Source organism: Doryrhamphus excisus, linkage group LG3, assembly GCF_037039965.1.
Source record: "Doryrhamphus excisus strain RoL-2023G ecotype Guam linkage group LG3, RoL_Dexc_Guam_v1.1, whole genome shotgun sequence".
Taxonomy (NCBI): Eukaryota; Metazoa; Chordata; class Actinopteri; order Syngnathiformes; family Syngnathidae; genus Doryrhamphus; species Doryrhamphus excisus.
In genome coordinates, this window is record NC_136359.1 from 8,670,691 (window position 1) to 8,698,359 (window position 27,669).

Consider the following 27,669-nt stretch of genomic DNA (forward strand, 5'->3'; position numbering starts at 1 on the left):
GTGAGTGTGAATGGTTGTTTGTCTATATGTGCCCTGTGATTGGCTGGCGACCAGTCCAGGGTCTACCCCGCCTCTCGCCTGTGCGCCGAAGACAGCTGGGATAGGCTCCAGCATTCCCGTGACCCTCGTGAGGATAAGCAGTAGAAAATGAATGAATGAATTTGGTCAAATCTGTCAATTCCCAGTATGTCCCCTGTTGTTGCCATTTCGCTCATGTGGATGTTTTCATTTTCCCTGTGTCTTTGTTATAGGCAGTGCCATTGGCTGATTGTAAGGACAGCGTGGTTGGCGGGGTGTTGAAGGTGTTACTCCATTCTCTCACGTGCAACCAGAGCTCTACGTTCCTCTCGCACACATTCAGCACACTGAGGGCGCTTGTTGTCAAGGTACTGCAAATTTTGTGTGGGATTTCTGGTTGTATATCTTTATTAGAAATGTGTATGTGTGTGTATGTGTGTGTTTGCCTTTTTGTTTGCGCACTTGAGGGCATACTTGCATGGTTTGGGGGTTCCTGCTCGCATACGTTATAATGGCTGAAGAAACATTAGCAGCCCTTTATTAGGGCTTTTGGTTTGCCACCAGAAAGTTAAGTTGTAGCACTCAATTTTTAAGCTGATTTGCGACTTCTTTATGTGTCTTTTCTGCAGTTTGGCGAGCTTCTTTTCGAAGAGGAGGCCGAGCAGTGTGCCGACCTGTGCCAGAAGGTGCTTCACTACTGCAGCAGCCCCGTGGACGAGAACAGGAGTCAGGCGTGTGCCACCCTCTATCTCATCATGAGATACAGCTACAGCAATGCCAGCGTAAGCGCACAGCGACACAACTCAACAAAAATGTTGTCCGAACTGGCGCGACATTGTGTATTTTAAAAGCCAGACAAAAAAAAGTGTCACAGAACCCTTATCTTAAACCTCTGAGGCCACCAAAGAAATTGAATTTAAGTGCACATGGAATGACTCCTGATACTTGCTCTCACACACGTCTTATCCCACATTTCCTCTCTACCGCTTTTATGTCGTTGCCATATGTATCTATTTTGGGCTCTCTGCGGAAAGTTTCTCCTGAAGGATGTACTTGTGAATAGAGAGCAGAGAGATATGTCACTGTCTGCCCCCTTACATTCTTAGCCCCCTTTAAATAATGACAGACACACCTCAATGTCCGTGTGTTTACATTCAATGGGCATAAGATGGCTTGCTCAATGGAATCCATTCATGAAAATGACAGTATTTGTTGAATTCATTCCCTATCTTTTTGGAATGTGACATATTGCCTTGATTAATTGATTAACGGATCGATTGACTGATCAGTCATCAATTCCATACAACAGACAGAATTCCCAACAATGAATTGGTCCTCTCCAATAATTTAGAAAAAAATAAAAATCCTCCCACATTCCAAAAACATGCTAGGTTAATTCGGGACAAATTGTCCATAGGTATGAATGTGAGAGTGAATGGTTGTTTGTCTATATGTGCCCTGTGATTGGCTGGCGACCAGTCCAGGGTGTACCCCGCCTCTCGCCCGAAGACAGCTGGGATAGGCTCCAGCAACCCCCCTTGTGACGAAAAGCAGTAGAAAATTAATGAATGAATGAATGAATGTTTAACGGTGGAGTTAAAAACTTAGTTGAAAATAGAGGAGTTTTTTTAACCAGCTCCAACAGTCTGCACTAAAATTAAAAAGCTCCAAAGAAAGTGCAATATGACCATCTTCCATCATTTTCTGCGCTTGTTTGATAGTCCCTGTGTTTACAGTATGCACACTTTAATGAAAGTCAGACTGCAGGCTCTGGGGGCGGGAGGGCACTTAAACACACACACACACCTCTCCACCTCAACATATATTTGTTTATATTGAGGTTGCAGTGATGGGAATTAGCTTAGCAGCCACTCTCAAACAGAATTTATTATTTACATATTTTTCCTTTTTGCACAGGTTGTGCTTGAAACTCTGAAATGAGAAGCTTTGAGAGGGGAAACGTCTGCAGAAAGACAAATATTTATCATTTAGCCTACTTTTGAGCACACCTACACACTCATATTGTGCATTTGGGGCCAGTGAAATAGAAATAATCTGTTCCAGGGTTTATGTATGGCCACCATAGATACCTTACTAGCTGTACAGACAATGTTTGAAGGAACAAATTAACTAATTCATTAAATTCTTAACTGTCGCACAATAGTTAAAATAAGTTAATCACTGATATGCTCATGAGCAGACTTGTTGGCTTCCTATTTGTTGTTATCTAAGAAAGTAAGAAGCCAAAGGTTTACCACTTCCACACGGAATGGGAGGACTGTATCATGTCGGACTCCGCATCCATGGCTAACTACATGCAGTGTTAATGTCATTGTCTCGTCAATGTTTTGCTTACTGTTATTGCAAATTGCATTGGAAACTTTGGATATAGTACTTACCTCGCAAGCTTGTTGCTGCGGGGATCACAACGTCCTTCACCACTCTTTCGCTGACATCATTAAGGGCAGAAAAACCAATACCGATATAACCCAATATCTCATTCTTATTGGACATGCTATTACTACACTCATTCTTCTAATTCTTGTTTTTCTTTATTGTGCCTTGAAAAACTGAGTGTAGGAAAAGGGGGAAAGACAAATGTATTATTTAGCCCACTTTTGAGCACACATACACACTGATGTATTTTTAGTGCATTAGAGGGCAGTGATGGGTGGTTAGGCTCAGGCTCCATGCTCAGTTGAACAGAATGGGGCCGTAGAGATGATCCATGGGTGATTATGTCTCTGCTAATGGGAGATCATTTCCCGCTTTGCTGCTCATGTTAGAGATAGATGGCGCTCGACACGTGTACAGGCACACACACACACACACACACACACACACCAAAGCACGCACATGGCCGCTTGTCGTCCTGTTGTCGCTGACAGGTAGAGTGAAGAATGAAGAGACAAGCACACGCACCATGAGGCCTTAACAACATTGAGCGGAGGATGCAACATAATCAGCCCAATACAAGATTGGCAGGCAGCCGAGGCTCCACTTCCTGATTCAATATCATCATGATGCTTTCGGGTGCTGATTCAATTTGTACGCCACATTTTACGTCATTTTTGTTTTCCCAGCCTGGACTATGACAGATAGATGAATCTCATTCTTCCAGAGGTTACGGATAGAGCCCCGGCATACAGCACGATGTACAAATGGGAAATGTTTTAGTTAATTTACATGTAGTTAATTTACATTCCAAAAACATGCTAGGTTAATTGGCGACTCCAAATTGTCCATAAGTATGAATGTGAGTGTGAATGGTTGTTTGTCTATATGTGCCCTGTGATTGGCTGGCAGCCAGTCCAGGGTGTACCCCGCCTCTCGCCCGAAGACAGCTGGGATAGGCTCCAGCACTCCCGGCGACCCTCGTAAGGGTAAGCGGTAGAAAATGAATGAATCAATGAAAGTGATATTTCTTCCATCCATCTCGTTTCACTTATCCAAGATCGTCAGGGAAACTCCCTCGCTCTAGTGACTTCGTCCAGCTCCTTCCCGCGCATCCCAAGTGTTGCCAGGCCAGTTGAAAGACATGGTCTCTTCAACGTGTTCTGTGTCTTCCCCAAGGCCTCCAATCGGTCAGAAATGCCGGCACGAGGCATCCAGACCAGATGCCTGAGACACCTCATCTGGCTCCTTCAATTTGGATGAGCAGTGCTTATCTTTATGGGAGAGCTATATAATAGATATAGGAGGTAGTGGCAGGTTGTCCAGAAACTGGAAAGCTGGATCCTCGCTACCTCCACCCAGTCACATGTGTTGTGCCCCTGGGGCAAGACACTTCACCCACTTTGTAGCCAAAGCTATGATTTCAAGCCTCAGAGCTTGGATTCAAACGATTGTTCCTCTGTGTCTTGAGCAGAACTTCTCCAGAGTGAAGATGCAAGTAACCATGTCTCTGGCTTCCCTGGTGGGCAAGTCCTCGGACTTCCAGGAGGACCACTTGAGACGTTCCCTCCGCACCATCCTGGCTCACGCAGAGGAGGACGCCGAGATGCAGAACACACAGTTACCCCTGCAGGTGGATGAACTTCTGAGGAACCTTAACAGCATTCTCTTGGACACGGTGAAGATGAGAGAGTTCCAGGAGGATCCCGAGATGCTCATGGACCTCATGTACAGGTGAGGAGCTCAATGGAAAACACACTCTTGTCAATTTGGAAAAACGTCTCTCTTCTTCATGTCACTGCGGTTTGTCCATGTTGTGTCTCTGTATGCCTCCGCTCGCCATGGTAACCATGTGGTAGCAGTTTGGCTCCCCTCTGAGCTGCTTTTGTTTACATGCAAATGCAAACAGGGTGTCTTGTATGAGGTGGTGACAAAAGGAACATACATGTTCTCAGCCGCGTACTTGTTGGTCATGTGGGCACCAAGCATTTGGTCTCCAGACACACAATTGAACATGTCAGCAAACAAAGTGAATCACTTGTATTATAAAGACCTTCACTCAGTTTAAAAGCATTGCTGTGTTGTGCGTGCAGCCATTCCTTTAACAAGAAAATTGTTTCCATATTGTAGTCTCTTAAGAAGACATGCACTGCTTTGCAAAAAAGGCAATTTTTAGATAAGTCGTTCAAGTGGTGCTTTGCTGGTCACGTATGTATAATTACAGGTAATGACAGCAATTGTCACAAGTTTTCATACACTCATCATGTCTGTCATTGATTGTCTTATTTGAGTGGTTCTTTTTCCAGGTTGGTGTGATAATGCAACATGCATATGGGTGCAGAATTTTGAATTCATTTTAGATTTTTTCTTAGCATAAATGGTCGACTGTTTTCCTCAACATAAAATTTTAAATCTAAAGTGGTCATTTCTATGTCAAATGAAAAAAGTACGACTAGTACTAGTTACACAGGATGTGCACACAATGACTTCTTGTTCAGTGCAAAATAAGCTTCAGCAGTATTATTATTATTATAGTATATTATTAACGTTGTTCCTTGTTTATTGTGGTTAATTGGTTCCATACTCGGGCTGCACGGGCTGAGTGGTTAGCACACAGGTCTCACAGCTAGGTGACCCGAGTTCAATTCCACCCTTGGACTTCGGTTTCCTCCCACATTCCAAAAACATGCTAGGTTAATTGGCGACTCCAAATTGTCCATACGTATCAATGTGAGTGTGAATGGTTGTTTGTTTATATGTGCCCTGTGATTGGCTGGCCACCAGTCCAGGGCGTACCCCGCCTCTCGCCCGAAGACAGTTGTCATATGCTCCAGCGACCCTTGTGAGGATAAGCCGTAGAAAAAGAATGAATGAATTAATGGTTCCATACTTGACCGTGAATATTTTTGTAGAAAACCTGTGTATGACCTTCTAAATATTTTTTGAACATTGTTAGAGCCCCGTATATGAAATAACACCCCTATAGTCACCTTTACACTTCTATTATCCGGCATAGTAGATATAGTAATAGAAAATAAGCCACCTTAGACATAAATAAGACATCAGTTAGGTTTGACAGCATACTCCCTGGTGGCTATTGTCTCATCAATGTAACGTGACCGACACCGAGAGACCAGTGTAGAATACTACTCTACTGACTATCTGTGTGAGTAGAGAACACAAGCAGTGAACATTCACACAGGAGCTGCTGTCGGCCACTCTCTGCACTACTAACCTGCTGCTAGCACTCAGCTAGTTAAAAGTCAACATTCACTCCATATCATGACTTTTCAATGCCTTGTATTTGTGTTGTCGTTAATTTGGCAATTTTCCTGCTCAAAATACAAGGAAATTTGTGCAGCATCTCTGTTCGAGTATAAAATATGAAAACTCTCACTTTTTTGGGCGCCTATAAAACAGCACTTGTTTATTATTGTGTACTGCTAAGCCCTCATGTAGCTAAATTAGGTGTTATTGCATAACTCACAGCTTACTTGAGATACAGTTGTTGTTGTTGTGGCTGTCATGAGTCTATTTTTAATGTATGAAGGAAATGCAAAAAGATGACATACACCCTCCTCTTCATGTTCCGCCACCAGGATAGCAAAAGGCTACCAAACATCCCCCGACCTCCGCCTGACCTGGCTGCAGAACATGGCGGAAAAGCACAACAACAGGAAGTGTTACACCGAGTCGGCCATGTGTTTGGTCCACGCCGCCGCCCTGGTGGCCGAGTACCTCAGCATGCTGGAGGATCACAAGTACCTGCCCGTGGGCAGTGTCACCTTCCAGGTAGAAGCAGACACTGGACCATACAAAGCATAGACCTCCACCAAGGTTTAAACATTTGTCATCATTAACAAACTGCTTCCACCGCCATTTACTTTCCCTGACCTCGGATGCAGAGGAAATTCTGGATAGACCAAGCTGAAACTGTACCAACATTTTTGAAAATCTATTTTTCTTACGAACAAGTCGAGTGGGAGTTGCACATAATAGTGACAAAAGTGCGGCCCGCACCTTGTTTTTATTGGGCAAAAAATGTGCAAAAAAGATCAAAAAGGCATAATATGTAGAGAAGCAACTGTTGTGTTTTTCAACATATGTAGAGCAACTACACATGATAAACCACACAGAAAGCTTTCAAGATCTTACAGAATCTGTACCTATTCTTGCTACAGTGCATCCGGAAAGTATTCACAGCGCTTCACTTTTTCTACATTTTGTCATGTTACAGCCTCATTCCAAACTGAATTAAATTCTACACAAAATACTCCATTATGACAATGTGAAAAAAGTTTTTTTTGACATGTTTTGAATTTATTAAAAATAGAAAACAAAAAAATCCCATTTACATAAGTATTCACAGCCTTTGCCATGAAGCTCAAAATTGAGCTCAGGTGCATCTTTTTTCCACTGATCATCCTTGAGATCTTTCTACAGCTTAATTGGAGTCCACCTGCAGTAAATTCAGTTGATTGGACATGATTTGGAAATATAATAACTGTCTATATAAGGTCCCACAGTCCCCCGATGGTCACTCTGTCAGAGCTCCAGCGTTCCTCTGTGGAGAGAGGAGAGCCTTCCAGAAGGACAACCATCTCTGCAGCAATCCACCAATCAGGCCTGTATGGTAGAGTGGCCAGACGAAAGCCATCAGACCAGAGAATTTTGTTTCTCATGGTCTGAGAGTCATTCAGGTGCTTTTTGGCAAATTCCAGACGGGCTGCCATGTTCCTTTTACTAAGGAGTGGCTTTCGTCTGGCCACTCTACCATACAGGCCTGATTGGTGGATTGCTGCAGAGATGGTTGTCCTTCTGGAAGGCTCTCCTCTCTCCACAGAGGAACGCTGGAGCTCTGACAGAGTGACCATCGGGGCCTTGGTCACCCCCCTGACTAAGGCCCTTCTTCCCCGATCGCTCAGTTTAGAAGGCCGGCCAGCTCTAGGAAGAGTCCTGGTGGTTCCAAACGTCTTCCATATACAAATAATGGAGGCCACTGTGCTAATTGGGACCTTCAAAGCAGCAGAAATTTTTCTGTATCCTTCCCCAGATTTGTGCCTCAAGACAATCCTGTCTCGCAGGTCTACAGACAGTTCTTTTGACTTCATGCTTGGTGTTTGTGCTCTGACATGCACAGTCAACTGTGGGACCTTATATAGACAGTTATTATATTTCCAAATCATGTCCAATCAACTGAATTTACTGCAGGTGGACTCCAATTGAGCTGTAGAAAGATCTCAAGGATGATCAGTGGAAAAAAGATGCACTTGAGCTCAATTTTGAGCTTTATGGCAAAGGCTGTGAATTTTTTGTTTTCTATTTTTAATAAATTCAAAAAAAGTCAAAAAAAAAAACTTTTTCACATTGTCATAATGGAGTATTTTGTGTAGAATTTTGAGGTAAGAGATTAATTTAATACAATTTGGAATGAGGCTGTAACATGACAAAATGTAGAAAAAGTGAAGCGCTGTGAATACTTTCCGGATGCACTGTATATTCCATTATTCCATTGGCTTTCGAAAACATTCATTCATTCATTCATTTTCTACCGCTTATCCTCACGAGGATCGCAGAAGTGCTGGAGCCTACCCCACACCCTGGACTGGTGGCCAGCCAATCACAGGGCACATATAGACAAACAACCATTCACACTCACATTCATACCTATGAACAATTTTTAACCCAGCATGTTTTTGGAATGTGGGAGGAAACTGGAGTACCCGGAGAAAACCCACGCATGCACGGGGAGAACATGCAAACTCCACACAGAGATGGCCGAGGGTGGAATTGAACTCTGGTCTCGTAGCTGTGAGGCCTGCGTGCAAACCATTCGTCCGCCGTGCAGCCCACCAATATTTCAGTGTATCAGAAATTATAATTTTTACTTCATTTAAAATGTGCAGTCTAACCAAAATAATGAATAAGCAGCTCTGGCTATATGTAGGAAGATAGGAAGTTGCATGTCAATCAATAAATCCATGCTGATAGGTACTTCACCTTTTTGGCACAGGTTATAGAAAAAGTGGCTTTTTTATTGATAGACGGTAACACACACACAGAAGAAATGTGTGTCGGGAGAATGCATCATGACCTCCAGCAGTCAACAGGTAATTGATTGGAGGGTCATCACATTAGTTCCATTTCCTATTCTCCTTTTAAATCCAGCCATGTGACTGCTAATGTGATCAAGAAGGCTAAGTGATTGATTGGCTGATTTTTTTTTCCTTCCTCCTCAGAGCATCTCCCCCAATGTGCTAGAGGAGTCAGCCGTGTCAGACGACATCCTGTCCCCAGACGAGGACGGCGTTTGTTCGGGGCGCTACTTTACAGAGAGTGGTCTGGTCGGGTTGCTGGAGCAGGCCTCCGAGCTCTTCAGCAATGTGAGATGAAACCACGCTGTTGGGTCTTTTTATCCAACCTGTATCTATTATTACATTCTGTGCATCATCATGGTAACCCACGGCCCTGCTTGTCTTTCCAGGGTGGTCTGTATGAGGCTGTTAACGAGGTCTACAAGATAATCGTACCCATCTTGGAGGCTCATAGGGACTTCAGGAAGCTGGCATCCACTCATGACAAACTGCAAAGAGCCTTTGTTAACATCATTCAGAAGGTAATCACTGAGAGACTGGGATGTCACAGTGAGCCTTGTGGGAAGTCACTGGCTGAGTGGAGCTGGTGACTTTGTTATATGGGCGTGCCCGGGTACAAACTGTACAAGAAGTAAGCTATATAATTTGTGTGTGGGACCACACAGTGGGACCAATCACAGCGGAGTGGGCGTGCCAGGAGACAGACCATGGGTGGAATAAATTAAAACAGATTATTTTGGAATGGGCTGCGAGTGGTTAGCCCGCAGGCCTCACAGCTAGGAGACCCGATTCCAATTCCACCACTGGCCATTTCTGTGTGGAGTTTGCATGTTCTCCCTGTGCATGCTTGGGTTCTCTCTGGGTACTCCGGTTTCCTCCCACATTCCAAAAACATGCTAGGTTAATTGGCGACTCCAAATTGTCCATAGGTATGAATGTGAGTGTGAATGGTTGTTTGTCTATATGTGCCCTGTGACTGGCTGGCGACCAGTCCAAGGTGTACCCCACCTCTCACCCGAAGACAGGGATAGGCTCCAGCACCCCCCACGACCCTCGTGAGGATAATGAATAGATAGAAAATGTATGAATGAATCAATGTTTTGGAACGCCAAGGGAGTATAGCAAGAATAGGTATAGATTCTGGAAGATCTAGAAAGCTTTCTGTGTGGTTTATCGTGTGTAGCTACTCTATAGGAATCCACAACTGAATACAAAACTGAGCATAATCGGTCCCATTTAATGAGAAATACATGTTCTTATGACACTTTAGAGCCATTAGTTCTCAAAACTTGTGTTAGAATTCAGAACCATAAAGGTTCCACTGTAGATAATATAGAAATCGATAAAAAATATATTTGTGTAATTGTGCAGATTTTGCCATAATAAACAAAAACATTAGAATGAATATGGCATAAAAATCCCAAGACTAAAATCAAGTACCACACTAGTTCTATTATTCTTTATTTATTGTTTAGCATCATGCAAAAGCATCACAAAAGCATTTAGCATCACGCAAAATGATGGGTGATGGGCACCGATGAAAGTAAATGAAGATGTATCTTGCAGGGCCACAAGAGGATGTTCGGGACCTATTTCCGCGTTGGTTTTTACGGTGCCAAATTTGGAGACCTGGATGAGTGGGAATTCATTTACAAGGAGCCTGGCATCACGCACCTGCCTGAGATATCGCATCGTTTGGAGGTAACACAGCTGCTGGAGCGTGCACGGCTCAGAATTATGTACATTCATCCCGTGTGTGAGTGTGTGATTCATTGAAATGCTCAAAAGCATGTAAATGTGTCAGTAAGTGCAGTGGCGCTATCGCTTGTGGATCAAAGGCGTGATGGAGATAGCGCTACTGAATTACATTAGCGCTGCATAACAACAACTGTACTTCAAGCTGTATTTCATTGTGTGGCGACTAGCTGATTGCTAAATAATAACAACAAATGCACGTCTTTCTCCCTTTGTAGAACTTTTACGCTCAGTGTTTTGGGGAGGACATTTTGGTCATGATCAAGGACTCTACTCCTGTGGACAGAAAACAACTCAACCCCAACAAGGTGCGGAAAGGGTTTAGGGCAGGGGTGGGCAAACTACGGCCCGGGGGCCACATACTGCCCACCAAGTGTTGGAATCTGGCCCGCCAGTTGCTTTCTCAGTATTTCAACTTTTAACATACAATTAAAAGTTTGCAACATGACTTGCAAGTCGGATTTTTTATCTATTAAAAAAAAAAAAAAAATGTAAAATTAAATTACATAGTTTGATGTTGTATGAGCCAGTCAATTGTAGAGTGGAGTTTATGTTATTTATGCTATGATGCACACCTTAAATATTGTTTGAAATATGAAATGGTAATATTTATTTTAATCAATTGTTGTTGCTATTTTTGTTTCAAATAATGGTGCTGCTTATTATGAAAACTTCATTCGGGTGTGCGACCATGCACATGTTGTGGGAGGTGTCACATGGTGAGGTGGAAGCTTTGGACTGCTGTGGAGGCACACCGTTTTCTTTTACCGTGTCTGACTTCTTCAGTTATCTTTTTTGAACAATTCACCTTTTTTCATAGCATTTTATAAAAATGCAACTATATGGACTTTGTGTGGATCTCGTCGATTGAACATGAGTAAACCAGGGCCTAACACAGAGGTGTCAATCTGCACGTGCATGTGGTCTCCTTTTTTCAGGAGCTGTAAAGTTCTCCTGAAAAAAGGGACATGAGAACATACAGCTGATGGTACACTTTTACAGATAAAATTAGACAAATGATTCAAGGAAAATTATAAGCATAACATAGTGTGTGTGTGTGTGTGTGTGTGTTAAATATATGTTCTGGCGCCCCGGCCAATTTTCTTAACTCAATGCGGCCCACGAGTCAAAATATTTGCCCACCCCTGGTTTAGGGCTACCAACAGTAGTTGTCATGAACAGCATTTTACGATTCCAATATTTTGTATTAGTATTAAATATAGTCTTCTAATACATGTATGTTATTTGTAAGCAGTTTGTTCATTACCGCTTACAACATTGGTTCTGTTGCTGCTGTGTTGTACAATATGCTTAGAGAGCTACGATTTCCTTTTCACTTTCTCATGCAGGCTAAATCATCTTTAAGATTATATAATAAAATATAACCGTCGCTTTCCAATTATTATTATTTTCAATTAACATTTCAAGTAAATGAACTAAAATCAAAGTGTTTCCACAACTCCTCGTCAGGCATACATCCAGATAACGTACGTGGAGCCGTACTTTGATGACTACGAGATGAAAGACCGGCTGACGAATTTCGAGAAGAACTTCAACCTACGGCGCTTCATGTACACCACGCCTTTCACCAAGAGCGGGCGTCCGCGGGGGGAGCTGCAGGAGCAGTACAAGAGGAAAACCATCCTCACCACCATGCATGCTTTCCCTTACGTCAAGACCCGCATCCAAATCATCCAGAAGGAGGAGGTAGTCACGATCGACACGATCTGTATTTGTTGTTGGTCAATTCTACTCATGTGCTGTTTTGTTCCCCTCAGTTTGACCTGACTCCCATTGAGGTGGCCATAGAAGACATGCAGAAAAAGACCAGGGAGCTAGCCGTGGCCACACACAGAGAGCAACCTGATGCCGTGATGTTACAAATGTTGCTGCAAGGTTCAGTGGGAGCCACTGTCAACCAGGTAATATAGTCGGTAGTGACGTGAGGCACTGTGTCACTACAACAGGAAAATAGTTCTTCATGTTAGTTGCTACAATAACAATGTTGCTGTAGCTTGGTTTATATACCAATCAATGATTTTAGTTGGCTGCACGGCTGACAAGTGGTTAGCGTGCAGACCTCACAGCTAGGAGACCAGGGTTCAATTCCACCCTTGGCCATCTGTGTGGAGTTTGCATGTTCTGCCCGTGCATGCGTGGGTTTTCTCCGGGTACTCCGGTTTCCTCCCACACTCCAAAGGGTTAGGCTAGGTTAATTGGCCACTCCAAATTGTCCATAGGTATGAATGTGAGTGTGAATGGTTGTTTGTCTATATGTGCCCTGTGATTGGCTGGTGACCAGTCCAGGGTGTTCCCCGCCTCTCGCCCGGAGACACCTGGGATAGGCTCCAGCACCCCCCGCGACCCTCGTGAGGAAAAGCGGTAGAAAATGAATGAATGAATTATTTTAGTTTTTGGAGCATTTTTAATGGATTTATAGTTCAAACATGTGTGTCCCATTACATGCATTGTTAGCCCCCACATGCTAGCTGTTTTTCTCTCTTTAGAACGTGCAGAAAAGACAAGGCGTGTGATCATGTTTCATGTAAGGATTGTGGATGAAAAAAAAACAAAATCATTCATCGCCGTCCTTCTGCTCCTGGGAAATAAAACCACTAAAGTGGTCTTCTTCAGCGTCAGAATTGAACAGCCTCATAATTTCTTTGTCACACACTTTGTCGGTCTCTCGCTCTCTTTCAAATTAGCCCTTTAGCTTGAGATGTCCTCTTCATCACGCAGTAGTCTAGCCTTTTTAAAACCTGAAAAGACACACATAAACCTTGTGCTTGATATTCCCAGCGTCATTTATTAGTTCTGATGATTGGACGTGAGACGCTTATTTAAAAATCGGAGTTTGACAGCAGAAACTGGAGTGAAACACAGTTGCTGATATTAGCTTTCACTTAATTGGTCCAAATTTGCTACTTCCTGAAGCTGCACCCTAAGCATCATGGGAACTGTGGTTCTTTTAGCCATAAATTAACACTATCACTGTATAAGCCGCATGGCTCAAAGCATGAGAAAATGTAGCGGCATGTGCACCGCAAATTATAGTAGTGGAAAACAACAGCGCCTTTGCTGGTTGCAGCCGATTAGTGCAAAATGGCTTAAAGATTAATCACATTAAACACATTAATCAGTGTTTCTTTACCATTTTTAAGTCAAATATTTGGCCCATTTCTATTTTTGTTAAGGTTTTGTTAAAATATTCATTTGAGTGTGTGTATTTCTGTGTGAAACTGTATTTCTATAAATGTAATTTCACACAGTTTAGAAGTGATGGAAAGTCTGAAATTTGAAGCATATGATTGATGCCTTTTTAAGTGTTGAAGATAGCGCTATAAATAAAATAAAGATTGTATGCATTTGACTTAGATTTACAATTTGCATTGTCACGGCAGATTGCAGGTGGGAAACATGACAGGATACATCAAAGCCTTGGCAGCATCCGTAACCCTAATCCCCGTTTTTTTGTCTACCGCCTTCTCCTTCTCCATGATTGAGTTAAAACCTTAATTCATGTCCACCGTTCCTTTTATGTGTCACACACGCTACGGCAAAGCCGAACTCTGTTTGATGTGATCGCTTCTAGGTCTGCTTGGCGTGCCGGTTGGTAGAGTAATGATGATACGTCCCAACCCGGCCACCCCACCTCCTTATGTTTTATCTCTGCGCGTCTAATCTGACAGGTCCCTCACCCAGACCTGATGGCTGTATACGCCATGCAAATGCACAGCAGCTCCATAAACATACAACTCTGCAGCGTAATCAGCCAAGGTGGTTTTCCCTGTTTGGGTCTGCTGGACTTGAAGCCTGCTTCTTTTTATGTTAATCAGAGCTGTTTGGCTGCTCCTGTCATGAAGCAGGCGCTGCGCAAACCAGCTGCGGTTTCATGACGAATATACGTTAGGATAACTTGATCTCATACTGGGCAAATGGGAGCCAAATGGCCGGGGCGTACAGGGTTAGTGGTGACATTAGCCATGTTACCGTTAGCCGCACATTCAAAAATTTTTCTCTTCTAAAGCATTTTTTCCCTTCCTGTTGTCTTTTTTTAAAACTCAAACCATGACTGTTTGTGTTTGTAGGGGCCATTGGAAGTGGCCCAGGTCTTCCTCAATGAGATCCCGGCGGACCCCAAGCTCTTCCGTCACCACAATAAGCTGCGCCTGTGTTTCAAAGAGTTTATCATGAGGTAAGATTGCGTCAGGGGAACAAAAAGACACTCAACCACAGCAACAGCACACTAAACCAAAAAAGTGGACATATTTCTATAGAGCGTTGAGTTAAAAGTTCCAAATTATAGTGTTTTTCAACATAAGTAATCCTCAGAGGTCCCTACAATAGTGTATTGGAAGTGTGCTGTGCTGACGCTAGAATTTAGTTTAAAAGTGCCGACTGTGAACACGCTGTTTTGTGCGTCTGTATCTTTAATGCTAATGAGCTGTGTTTAGCCACGCCCGTCTCTTATAGAATGGTGACTTTAAGACGTTTTATTGTATCGCACCTTATCCACTTCTTGCAATTACACTCTAACTCTAATAGACACCGTTATATCACATACAACGATGTAACTACAAAGGTTAGCGCCACTAGCATACCTATGGCCGCATTCCACTCGCATTTTAACTAGGTCCGGGCAGTATATTGATTTTTTTTTTTTACTTATCGATATTTATTTTAAGTACGATATCAGAAATAATCATATCGTTCATATCGATATAGACTGGATTTGATGCGGAGGGCTCATGTTTCAATATGGCGCTGCCTCAGTACAAGCTAGTTACGGCAGCTCCGTGTCTCCTGCAGCGTTTTTAGTGTTTAATAGTGCTTTATTTATTAGTGCCTTATTGTTTTTGTGTCATACCGACCCCTTAAGCAAGTGTGCAGTTATGGGCTTTATTTTAAGATGTGTAGTGAAGCCTGTTTTTAATGTTTTTTTTTTTTTTACAAGGCTGTCCTCCTGTAAGCTATTGTGTCAAGGGATGATAATGCAAGCTTGCTTTCCTCATACTTGAGCATCATTGTTCCCAATATATTCATCTTATTTAAAGTAATGGAGGCATAATCTGAACCGTCCTGCCAGCTGTAGTGCATCTGTTGGAGTGATTTTGTGCCTGCGTGTGTTGTGTGCCTCCAAAAAGATGGTTTTCATTTTCAAAACCTCATGTCACATTCTGCTCGCCTTAATTGCTACAAGCAGATTGGCAAATATTTACTGTACTTTTTGAAAATGTTAATTTTCTATGCTAAAACCCAGACATGGGAATGAGAACGAGGGATCTTTGTGTGACTGGAAAAGTTGACTTCTGGATTTTTTTCTTGTCATATTATTAGACGTAAGCTAATACTGCATCACTGACGGCTTTGCAGCAAATCAGCTTATAATTTTTACAGTGATACCTGGACATGATATCATCTAAAAAGCAGGTGCAGTAAAACCCAGCTATTTGCAGCCGTTCAATCACAAGATCCTGTGACTGGTGGGAAAACGTGAATATGGAAGCACCCATTGAAAGCACAAAAAATGTCTACACAACAATTTCTCATGAGCTGAACTCGAAGATGTAATACCTTTTCTATGTCAACAAAAGGCCTATCTCCCGTACATCTTGTTCACAAATCTGTTATTGCACATGTGTGCATGCAGTTGGCCACAACAAAAGCCCACTCCAAAATGTGCAGTTTAACTCCATTGTGGGTGGAACGGAGGGGTCCCAAAACCACCATTTGCCTCCCAATACCGTATTTAGAGCAAATACCTGGGTTATGATATACAGGCATGTATGTTATAGACACAGATGCATTTAATTAATAACATTTTTAAGCTAGCAACCATGTTTGGGATGCTCGGGATTGGTGTGTATGCTATTTAAGGCAAATGGTGGTCACAGCAGATACCGACTGGTCTTCGTACCTCCCCGGACCACCCCCCAATACAGTCAAACTTCACATGTTGGAATGGCCTTTCATTGTGGCCAACCTAAGGCACACCTAATAATCATGCTGTGTCATCAGCAGCTTGATATTTTTTTATAGCTGACATTGCCTCTCTTTCTGTGCTCTGAAGTAAGTGTTTTTTGTTGTTGACAAAGATGAAACGCATGTGTTTTGAAATCTTGTTTTTAACAACAAAAAAAAAAATTAGTTTGCTTTTACCTCAATAAAAGTGGGTCATCACTTAATGACTATGGGAAAAAAATGCCTTCCGGGATGAGACCAGTTCAAAACCCTTGGTCTAAACTCAGTCTTTAAATAAAATTATGATGGTAAATACCGACACGTCCGAGAAGTAAACCAGGGCCCCGTTTCACGAAGCAGGTTTAGTGAAAACTCTGAGTATGTTAACCCTGAAATGAGGGAAACTCTGAGTTTTCCGTTTCACAAAGGGAGGTAAGTCAAACCAGAGACAGAGGAGTAACTCCAGCCTGTTTCACAGAGAGCGGTAACTTAACCTCGGTGTCAGTTACTATGGCAACAGACTGTGAACATAACCTGGTCGGGACCGGGTTTTCTTCAATTAACCTCGAGTTTCTTTCTGTCTCCGCCCTCTTACGCTACACACGGTTTGATTCATTCATTGTCGTGCGTGTTTAAAGCCAGTTTGGTCGTTTTTCTTCAAGGTGTGCTGTGTGTCGCATTGTTTTTTGAACCATGGCATGTCCGTTTGTAGAAGACCCTGTAGACCAGGGGTCGGGAACCTTTTTGGCTAAGAGAGCCATGAAGGCCAGATATTTTAAAATGTGTATCTGTGAGAGAGAAATGCTTGAGAGCCAGATACAGTCATCAAAAGAGCCCTACCTGGCTCCCGAGCCATAGGTTTCCTCCCTCTGCTGTAGACGAAGAGGCACTACTACTCAGGAGAGAGCTCCGCATTCGTAGGGAAGTTATCCACAGGCCGAGATTGGACACGCTATCATTTCCAGATAATTTTCTTTTCGAACGGTACCGCTTCACTTCACCATCCATCACTTACATCCATAATCTCATCCGTCAGGACATTCAAAACATCACCAACCGTGGACGTCCACTGTCATCCACCCAGATTCTGTGTGTTGCTCTTCGGTTTTTTGCCAACAGAAGTTTTTTATATAATATAGGTGATGCAGAAAACATTAGCAAGGCCACCGTCTGCAGAGCTGTGAGAAAAGTGTCCCTAGCACTAAAAAGACGAATCAACTCCTTCGTTGTGTTCCCGGGACATAAACCCGTGGGGGTCATCAAGGAGGAATTCCACAGAATTGCAGGTGAATGTAGAAATCAGTTAAAATGTATGATTATAAATCATACATTTTTTTGCATCAAACTGCAAAAACTCAAAATCATACCAACAATATTTGTCTTATTTCTCGTCAAAATGTCTAATTTCTGATCAAAACGAATCACACCTCAAAGTAAATTGTTTTTAGACAATGTTCAATCACATTTCACTTAAAAAATAATTTGAAAAATCTGTCAGTGGAGCAAGTTTGTTATTTCTACTTATTTCAATTGAAAATGTGCGTGAAACAAGTGAAAATTGCCTGAAAACCAGTTACTTTTTATGTGGTGTCTTAAGTGTAAAGACATTTGATGAGAAATGTAGACCAACTACATGGTCACCCATGGTGAATCGAGGGAACGGGGCTCCATTGATGAGGGCTTTTTAAAGTCGTGGTGCACGCGCTTAACTCAGAGTGAACAAACTCTGTGTTGATTGAACCAAATGAAATCACCTGTTCTGAAACCCGTAACTCAGAGTTTCCTGTCTCAGAGTAGATCAACTCAGAGTTCAGGGTTAGACTCAGAGTTGGTTGAACCTGCTTCGTGAAACGAGGCCCAGGAGATCCTCGATTGTTGTTATTTGTGCGTCTTGTTCTGAGTGATGCGTTCAATGCAGCATTCGGTGGTGCAGTGGAAAAAGTGCAAAGTAAATAATATTGTCCAGTTTCAGCCCAATCCAAATGTTTTAGGGCAATTAGAGCAAATGTCACCGTCTCCTCATGTGGCAGCCATCTCCACGTCCTTGCCTTCCCCTCCGGTCAACACTGCACATTGCCTTGACTATTTACTGTAGCGTATCCTGTTACACATGAATGCATTTTCCATATTACCCTCATTCAAAGCTCTGGGATTAACTCAAGCATGTGTTTGTCATCACGGCGGTCTCGCTGATTTCCTGCGGACTGCATTGTCAGCATGCCACACGATACAGGACCTCGAACCTGCCATACAATTACAATATGGAAGTTTGACTCCTGGTGTGTAATTGATTACGCCGGTATGCTGTTGTAATATTTTAGTGCATGGAAACATCTACTCCTCTTTAGGCTCTTTGGCATGCAAAGAGATGTTCAAGTTTGAAGGCAGGATTACTGCTCGATTCTTGGTGCCTTTCTGGGGTTTGTGGTCATGACGTTGAATGCGAGGTCAATTAGGATCATACCCAAAGTGGAAAAATCGGATCACAGGCTGACTTCTGTGGATTTCTCCCAGGACAGCTCATAATGTGGCTAAGTATCATGTATGGCGTCCATGGTTCCTCCCAGGTCTGAATTAGCACATCAGTTACCTCCTGTAGAGTCGGTGGTGCCATGTGGCCTGTCTCCTGATGTCACTTCCTCACTCTTGATAAGATGCTGGTTTTGTTTTTGTTTTGACTGGCAGGTGCGGCGAGGCAGTGGAGAAGAATAAGCACTTGATTACGTCGGATCAGAAGGAGTACCAGCAGGAGCTGAAAAAGAACTACAACCGCCTGCGAGAGAACCTCAGACCAATGCTGGAGAGGAAGATTCCTGAGCTCTACAAGCCAATCATCAGACCTCGGCTGGAGAACAGGTGACCATCAAATACACTTTATGGGCTCTGCATTATTATTAAATTTATGGATCATAGTCAACAATTTGGGCTGCACTGCGAGCAAGTGGTTATTGCACAGGCCTCACAACTCGGAGACCCAAGTTCAATTCCACCCTCGGCCATCTCATGTTCTCCCCGTGCATGCGTGGGTTTTCTCCGGGTATTCCGGTTTCCTCCCACATTCCAAAAACATGCTGGGTTAACTGGCCACTCCAAATTGTCCATAGGTATGAATGTGAGTGTGAATGGTTGTTTGTCTATATGTGCCCTGTGATTGGCTGGCCACCAGTCCAGAGTGTACCCCGCCTCTGGGATAGGCCCCAGCACCCCCCGCAACCATTGTGAGGATAAGCGGTAGAAAATGAATGAATGAATAGTCAACAATTTATGACAGATAAACAACATTGTGATTCGGGATGTCCGATATTGGCTTTTTTGCCGAAAACCGATATGCCGATGTTGTCCAACTCTCAATTTCTGATACCGACACAGATATGTCTAACATGACAAATCTCTTGTGGTGGAATGAACACACATGTCTACAGCATTTTTCAAATATCAGTTTTCATGATCAGGGAAAAAAAAATTATACCGATATCTACCAATATCACATTTTTATGCTGATATCATGAATTTCAGTATAACTACTTGCAGTGCTTTGCCACATTCTTGTGTCCAAAACCTACCGAACTCAAGTGACGCATTATGTATGCTGCAAATTCCAGTTCTATAGTATATTGACAATTATCCTACAACATAATGCCTGTTCACTCACCTTTTTCGATACCTGGCCGGCCTCTCTCATTGTCACAGGGATTCCTTCAAACGCTTGAGTTTCCGCAAAGCTCAGGAGGAAGTCTCCTGAGATGCCGTCGTCGCAAGCCTGCCGATAACTGGGCAGGAGTGAATAAATTGCCTCACTATACCATGATGGAAGATTCACATTTCTCAGCAGGAAAACCAGCAGTGTTAATAATAAGAATTCTAATAATAATAATGTTAATAATAATAATAAATGTCCATTCTAATGAAAATGAAACAGGTGAGAGGACTTGATTCACTGAGCACTTCCCTGTAAGATATTGTACTTTTTTTTTTGCAAACAATGCTGTGATGCAGACAAGAATTTCTCCACCAGGTCCTTGGCTGGATCAGGACCTTTTTTTGTGTGCCAATAATGTTGTTATCCTCCGAGTGTGAGTGTGTGAGTCACTCACACGTTATTCTGTTATGTGCTAAAGGGCTTACTAGAATTCTAATCTGAGCATTCAACTTAAAAAAATAGCGATCATGTACTAACTATTTTTTTTTTAAGTAAAAGTGATTCACTTATTTTCAGTTACCTGAGAGGTTTGCATGCAATGGACGGACTTATCTTCACTAGGATCGGTATTCAAGTATAATATAGTGTACAAATATACTCATTTTATTTGTGGAAATCTATTTTTAGATAACAGAAACATTGATTTTGCTTTTTTTTTTAGATAATGCTAGAGCCAGGAATTGTTCTCATTTGTATTTACTTCTAGAAATGGCAATATTTTATTTTGCAATGTGAATCACGTTTACTCCAGTCAGAGTACATTCCAGGAGATACATTTCTAAAAGATCCTGTTATATATTAAATACTTCAGAGCCCATTAGTGAATGATGGACGTATTGTTTTATACAGCATGAAATGTTCACATACATCACTGTATTAAATGAAATGATATTCCTACGCGTATCCACAGTTTGTGATGTATACTGCTCAAAGTCGGCATTGAAATATTCTTTTGGCAAAAAATGGAATGACGACTCACAGAGCATCACATTAGGTACACCTGCACAATTAAATGCTGCAATTGACTCTGATGTGTTTATGATTACAGTACACCTTGATAGGTTCTTAATAATGAATTGTATAGGTGTATCTAAGGATTTTTGTGGTGTCCGTACATATGTTTCATATTTTTTGTTGTCGTTTTCATGTCCATGTTGTCGCAGCTGTGTTTTCATCATGTTTAATTTTTCATGTCCTGTACACAATACTGGCAAAAGCACCTGAATAAACTAACATTTCCATTGTTTACTTTGCTGAAAATGTGTTGGATGTTTTATTATTTATATGTGTTTATAACATATTCAATATATAATTATGTACGATTTTGTTATGTTATTATTATAAATACATGTTTACATTTTTACACGTTCCAAGCAACGTTATTGTAGAAAGGGGAGAAAAGAACTACAAATTACTGGAGTCGCGCATGTATGACGACATAATTATGCACCGGCTATACTGTTTTACCAACGTCAGAAAAGAAAAGAATAACTGTGTTTTTATATAGTTCTGTACGGGTGTATTATTGCATTATGCATTTAATTTTTGCCCAGATATAGTGACAGAAAATAGCGCCGCTAGACAAGAAATTAATTAAAGAACTACACAAATCCCGTCGTTGGCATTTGACGTCATCACCACGCGACTGGTTCTGCCGTGTGTTTCCTTGTGATGCTCATTGATGGTATGTTTACGAGCTCTTGTCATGACGCGTAGTTATAGTTTATTCGTTATAATTTCGACGGAAGACACTGGAGTACAATAAAGACAATGACACTTTAGTCCAATGGTGTCGACATATTTTCAGCAAGGGGTTTATGTTTACATTTAAAGTTAGCGAACTCTGTCCAACTTTGAGACTGCGAGCGTCTGTGTAAATGTCAGGATGCTAACACGCATACAGTGTTTTCTGTCACGCTAATGTGTAAATTCTTACATTACGGTAATTTGCCAAACATTTATGTGACATGGATCAAGAGTTGGACCTAAATCCTGATTCAGACGACCTTCCACTTTGTGCCAATACTAACCACATTCTAGTCAGGCACTATGCATTGGACCTGACTGTTCATTTTGATAGAAAGGTCATCAGTGGTAGTGTGGTTGTCTTTCTGGAGCCTACATCTTCTGCAGAGGATCCAAGCAATTTGTCAGACACTATTGACTCTTCACCTCACAGTGACTTCACTTTAGTGTTGGACTGCTGTGACCTCAATGTGTCAAAGGTCGAGCAAGTCGATGTGGCATCCTTGTCAGCCGCCTTCCCTGGTGTCTCTCTTAATGACCTCGTCCACAAGCTGGTCTCCATGCCTTCAGCTCACTGGAGGCAGCAGCAGGAGCTTTTCTCCACATGCAGCCGTGCCCCCGCCGAGCGGGATGGCGGCTCACTGCAATTTTGCACAGACCGCTGGAGTCTACACATTTGGAAGCGGGGGGTGTCCTCCCCGCAGACATTCCCGCAGATGCTCAGGATCTGCTATGAGACAAAGCCGATTGGTCGCTCTGTGAGGTGGACGAAGGAGCAGGATGACAGGTTGGTAACCAGTGACCAATAATCTGTGTTGTCCTTTGATCCATATTTTCATTGTACCATTCATACCAGGGTGTGTGTGTACACTGCCGGCTCGCCTATCAACAACAGAGCACTCTTCCCCTGCCAGGAGCCACCTGTTGCCATGTCAACGTGGCAGGCGACAGTGCAGGCCCCCCACGAGTGTGTGGTCTTGATGAGCGGAGAGGAGCAGGCTGCACCGACTAAGGATGGCGACACAAGTAAGACTACTTTCACATATTATATCTCGATAATGGCTGACTATGACTCCATAGCGGCTGTCTTACTGATATACGTACGATTTTTGTCAAGCACTTCATAACCAACAGCAGCTCTTCCCTCAAACCAGGGCTTTTGTAATCATGGGTGTTTTGACTCCTTGGTCATACTGGTTTTTAAGTGTACATGGTTACATGCATCATTGTGTGGAGTTTGCATGTTCTCCCCGTGCATGTGTGGGTTTTCTCCAGTTTCCTCCCACATTCCAAAAACATGCTAGGTTAATTGCCGACTCCAAATTGTCTGTAGGTATCAATGTGAGTATGAATGGTTGTTTGTCTATATGTGCCCTGTGATTGGCTGGCGACCAGTCCAGCGTGTACCCCGCTTCTGGCCCGAAGACAGCTGGGATAGGCTCTAGCTTGCCCGCGACCCTCGTGAGGATAAGCAGTACATAAAATGGATGGATGGCTCCTTGCACGCCAGTGGACACAGTCTGAGATGATACCACAGTATTCCTGTTCGTTCGGCTCTGAGGTGTAGAAGTCTGAGGTTAGAGAGGATGAGAGTACGGTCCCCTGGGGAGCCCCTGTGCTGCAAACTGCCACACGCGAAGTATAGTTGCTCAGCCTCGGCTCGATGGTGTTGAAAGTAGCCACGTGATGAAGCATGACTGACACAAATAAACCATACCATACCATATACTGTATTATAAGTAGATATTTAAATTATGTTTTGGGACGTTTGTGTCCTCTGGAGGACCCAAATGTGAAATGCGAATGCAGGACACCTGCTCCAGGTTGCTTCAAGACCTGTTAACGAGGTCTACTCAATTAATAAAATCCAATTATGCTCAAACAAAAACACTTACATGACATTTTTACTGCCCCGTTGTTTCATCGAAACATGTCACCAACGACTTCTACAAGCATCTGTTTCTGCAGGTTTTTCAATTTGGCATTACTACGTCACCATGCCCATGCCGGCATCCACCCTCACCTTGGCAGTGGGCCACTGGCAGCAAGTCACTCTGGAGTCCCTTCCTGTGTCCTCAAAGGGCGGTTCAAGCAGTGGAATAGTAAAAACCTCCGTCCTCCTCCACACTGGCAGGTATCATATTATAATTAGTTTTAACTGTTTTTCATTTTGGCAAGACTTCCTACTTTCCTGGCGGCATCAACCCAAGTCTGGCCATTCCATGACTAACCTTTCCTTTTGATTCCACCAAACCTGGTGAGGTTAGGGTGCGGCAGCACAAATGCATCAAATAATTCCATCCAGCAGAAATGATCTGGAGTTTCTATTGTATATACACTAGCTTGCTGTGGAGGCACGGCCTAGCTGGATCGGGGTCCCCAGCACTCTGCTGTGTCTGCCAGTGGTTTCCAGTAAACCTCCTCCTCCTTGGTTTTCCCTCCTGTGGCAGTCCAGCCGTAGCCTGCTGCCGGCCACAGGAATCTCCCACTACAAGGAAGGCCTTTATTTTCAGTGAATGGCTGGGAAGGAAATTTGGATGGGGTGCCAAAACACTTTTGGAACAGTCCTGATTGGGAGGATGGAGTCAGCGTCACCTGTTGGATTTAAGAGCAAATACGATTACATAGTGACACCTTGATATTTTTTGGAGCCGGTTTGTATATGTTCCATATTTCCGTGGCTTTCATTCCCACGCTTAGAACAAAGAGACACATGGAATGAGTGCTACTGCTCTCAATGGGAAAATGTATTGAAATGCTTTTCTGAACCTTGAATTCAACTTTTCCTTTTGAATGTGTTACAGTGGAGACCCGACCGCCTCAGATCATTCGGCCATGCTGGACGACGACTTCCCTTGTTCTCATAGCGACTACCCTTGTCGATTCACACAACAGCCTGTGATATCCCAGTGTGTGATCCCGCATCGCGTGTTCGCCCCTGTCAGCCTGCTGCAAAAGGCCCAGGTGGAGAGCTTTTCCGACTTAACTTAATATTATAAAGACTGGACAAGCCGGCGAGGCAGCAGTCTTTGTCTGCGTCGCTGTGGCAACAGTATGATTGTGCCAATCGATCATGAGTCATACTTTTTCATGCATGAGGTCAGAGACTTTATAGCTCACCAAACGTTTCACCAATCAGTGCAGCTCAGTTTGTATAAACACCAAACCTGAGGTCAAATAGTGCACTTCTTAGTTGCAACCACCAGAGGCACTGTCCATTCGGTCTCATCTAGTCTGCCATTTAAAGAAGAACAAAACATGACTTCGGCAATGGGAAGTTGAGCCATACCCTCACTATGGCACAACTCCTCAAAGCAGCTCAATATGACACTCACATATTTTTTGGGTTACATTGTGCGTTAGAACGAATTAATAACACAACTTTTGTTGTCTTCTGTCTAGATTGGAGTAGTTGCGCTGTTACCCCAATGTTTAGCCGCGGCTCACGCCATTCTGGGAGTCCATCCCTTCCCCCGCCTGGATGTTCTCATCGTGCCACCAGGGTTCTCCAGTCTTGGCATGGCCAGGTAAGGACACAGTGTCCATATTTTGATACAACTGCTTCAGTTAACAGGATCCAATACAAGAGATGGGTCAGAATGTTGTCTCGGCAAGTTTAAATAGCAGTGCATTGCATTATCATGAGACCAAAAAAAGATGATAAATTTACAAGTTTGCCAGTAAAACATGCAAAAAGGAGACGTTCACTATCATAGGTTTTGCAGTGTCACACTGTACATTTTCCTTAGACAAACTGCATGATGTGTTAGACATCTCCAAATCAGTAAGTACTATGTACTTACAGTATTCAGTTATTCATTCATTTATTCATTTTCTACCGCTTTTCCTCACGAGAGTCGCGGGGGGTGCTGGAGCCTATCCCAGCTGTCTTTGGGCGAGAGGCGGGGTATACCCTGGACTGATCGCCAGCCAATCACAAGGCACATATAGACAAACAACCATTCACACTCACATTCATACCTACGTATGGACAATTTGGAGTCGCCAATTAACCTAGCATGTTTTTGGAATGTGGGAGGAAACCGGAGTACCCGGAGAAAACCCACGCATGCACGGGGAGAACATGCAAACTCCACATAGAGATGGCCGAGGGTGGAATTGAACCCTGGTCTCCTAGCTGTGATGTCTGCGCGCTAACTAACTCGACCGCCGTGCCGCCCTTTCAGTTATTCAAAATACATGAAAATTAGACATGTGATACAGTATATGCAATGCATATAGAAATTGAACCAGATTTTTTGATGAATCATGTCGCTGGAAGAAAGCAGTGGGCCATGAATGGAATCCTGTGGAACCCTCATGAACTATTCCCCCCCTTTTTTCCTTTAATTCTCATAGATGGACTCAAGGATAAAAGACAAAAAAGTCTAATGAACATGTACAAATGGCAATAACGCGGTCTGTATTTTTTCTTTGGTTTATTCACATGCCGTGGCTACATACAGTAAAATCAAAGGATGTGGGGTGGGCGACTTTGCTATTTTTATATTTTAAAAATGTAAAGAAAATTTGCACAGTTTGTATTCTTGCCTTTTGAATAAATTTGAATACATAAAATAAATAAAAAATACATTTAATTTGAATTAATAAATAGATTTAGCAGTGTTGATTTAATATTCATTCATTCATTATCTACCACTTATCCTCACAAGGGACCGGTGCTGGAGCCTATCCCAGCTGTTTTCGGGCGAGAGGCGGGGTACACCGGGGACTGGTCAGCCAATCACAGGGCACATATAGACAAACAACCATTCACACTCACATTCATACCTATGGACAATTTGGAGTCGCCAATTAACCTAGCATGTTTTTGGAATGTGGGAGGAAACCGGAGTACCCAGAGAAATATAAAATAAAAAAAAGGTTAATTGGCGACTCCAACTTGTCCATAAGTATAAAGGTGAGTGTGAATGGTTGTTTGTCTATATATGCCCTGTGATTGGCTGGCCACCAGTCCAGGGTGTAACCCGCCTCTCGTCTGAAGACAACTGGGATAGAGTCCAGCACGCCTGCGACCCTCGTGAGGAAAAGCATTTGAAAATGAATGAATGTTTTCTTTTGCTAAAAAATGTTTGTACTGTATTCACTGGAACATTGCTCAACAAGGACTTATAAATCCTCACATCATATGCTTTTAGGTGTCCCGACCTTTTTGGAATTCAAACTGTAATATTCAAACTAGCAGAGAAAACATTAAGCTTGGCTGCTGCACTGTTGATGCTTTAATCTGTTGCCTGAGGTTTAGCTCACTGTTTCTGGAGTGTGATTCATGGCTTGTTTCACTTGTAAAAAAAAAAAACAACCCTTAATCTTCTTTCCACATTAGAATTAAGGATGCCAAATGTATCTCCTCATATGTCATGTGGCCTTTATTCTATTCTTCTTAGTCTTCATCTCCTGCCTTAAAAAATGATGCCGTCTTCTTCCCAAAATGCTCTCACTCACCTTGTATATTCACCAAAAGTTTACACGACTGCCTATCCTGTCCACACTGTTGGATGTGTTGATGCGTCTTAGAGGGCAGTTTAAGCGGAGGTCCTCCTCTTGATGTGTGGGGGCAAAAAAAAGCAGTAAGATGTCTTCACGGTTCTATGCCGACATGATAAATCTGCTTTTCTTTGTTACACCATCACCTTGCCTTGTCCTCGTCACCTTCTACCCACTCGGAAGGAAAAAAAAGTAACGTTCCTCCTGTATTGGCTTTTTTCACCTCTCTAAAATTTGGTTTGAAGGCTTTCTTCAGTTTCAGCCCTGTGTTGGCTGTCTTCTATTGATTCTTAGATTTTCTCTGCAATACATCTGGTCGGCCGTGCACCTGTATATAAACAAAGCCACCCCCCTACTAGTGTCGCTGTAAGAATGAGTAAGAAAAACTAAAATTGAACATTGAAGCCAGAATAAAGCCCAACGTCTGGCATTGACTGTGTTGATAATCACATTTTGGGTGGTCAGTAAACATTGTCCCACTGGTTCTTTTTT

General features: G+C 42.8%; 2 protein-coding genes across 5 annotated transcripts in view; both read left to right on the plus strand.

Annotated features, from left to right (window-relative positions):
• dock8 (dedicator of cytokinesis 8) overlaps window positions 1-21,192 on the plus strand; it is a 67,683-nt gene extending 46,491 nt beyond the window's left edge. For both annotated transcript variants that reach the window (XM_058069549.2, XM_058069551.2), the window contains 13 exons: window positions 252-386; window positions 648-800; window positions 3,887-4,146; window positions 6,012-6,204; window positions 8,652-8,795; window positions 8,897-9,028; window positions 10,074-10,208; window positions 10,481-10,570; window positions 11,733-11,969; window positions 12,041-12,184; window positions 14,351-14,457; window positions 18,909-19,079; window positions 19,914-21,192. In XM_058069549.2, coding sequence (XP_057925532.2) covers window positions 252-386; window positions 648-800; window positions 3,887-4,146; window positions 6,012-6,204; window positions 8,652-8,795; window positions 8,897-9,028; window positions 10,074-10,208; window positions 10,481-10,570; window positions 11,733-11,969; window positions 12,041-12,184; window positions 14,351-14,457; window positions 18,909-19,079; window positions 19,914-19,965 — 1,953 coding nt within the window. In that variant the 3' untranslated portion in view covers window positions 19,966-21,192. The remainder of the gene's footprint in view (window positions 1-251; window positions 387-647; window positions 801-3,886; window positions 4,147-6,011; window positions 6,205-8,651; window positions 8,796-8,896; window positions 9,029-10,073; window positions 10,209-10,480; window positions 10,571-11,732; window positions 11,970-12,040; window positions 12,185-14,350; window positions 14,458-18,908; window positions 19,080-19,913) is intronic.
• A 349-nt stretch (window positions 21,193-21,541) lies between these two features.
• The window catches only part of aopep (aminopeptidase O (putative)), an 89,226-nt gene continuing 83,098 nt past the window's right edge, over window positions 21,542-27,669 (plus strand). Inside the window, exons 1-5 of one of the 3 annotated variants that reach the window (XR_013627179.1) lie at window positions 21,542-22,456; window positions 22,526-22,695; window positions 23,638-23,803; window positions 24,474-24,633; window positions 25,072-25,196. Coding sequence is in view for 2 of the 3 variants with exons in the window: in XM_078789597.1 (XP_078645723.1) it covers window positions 21,891-22,456; window positions 22,526-22,695; window positions 23,638-23,803; window positions 24,474-24,633; window positions 25,072-25,196 (1,187 nt within the window). In the remaining variant the exon portion in view is untranslated. The remainder of the gene's footprint in view (window positions 22,457-22,525; window positions 22,696-23,637; window positions 23,804-24,473; window positions 24,634-25,071; window positions 25,197-27,669) is intronic. The other 2 variants (XM_078789597.1, XM_058069790.2) reach the window with 2 other exon arrangements.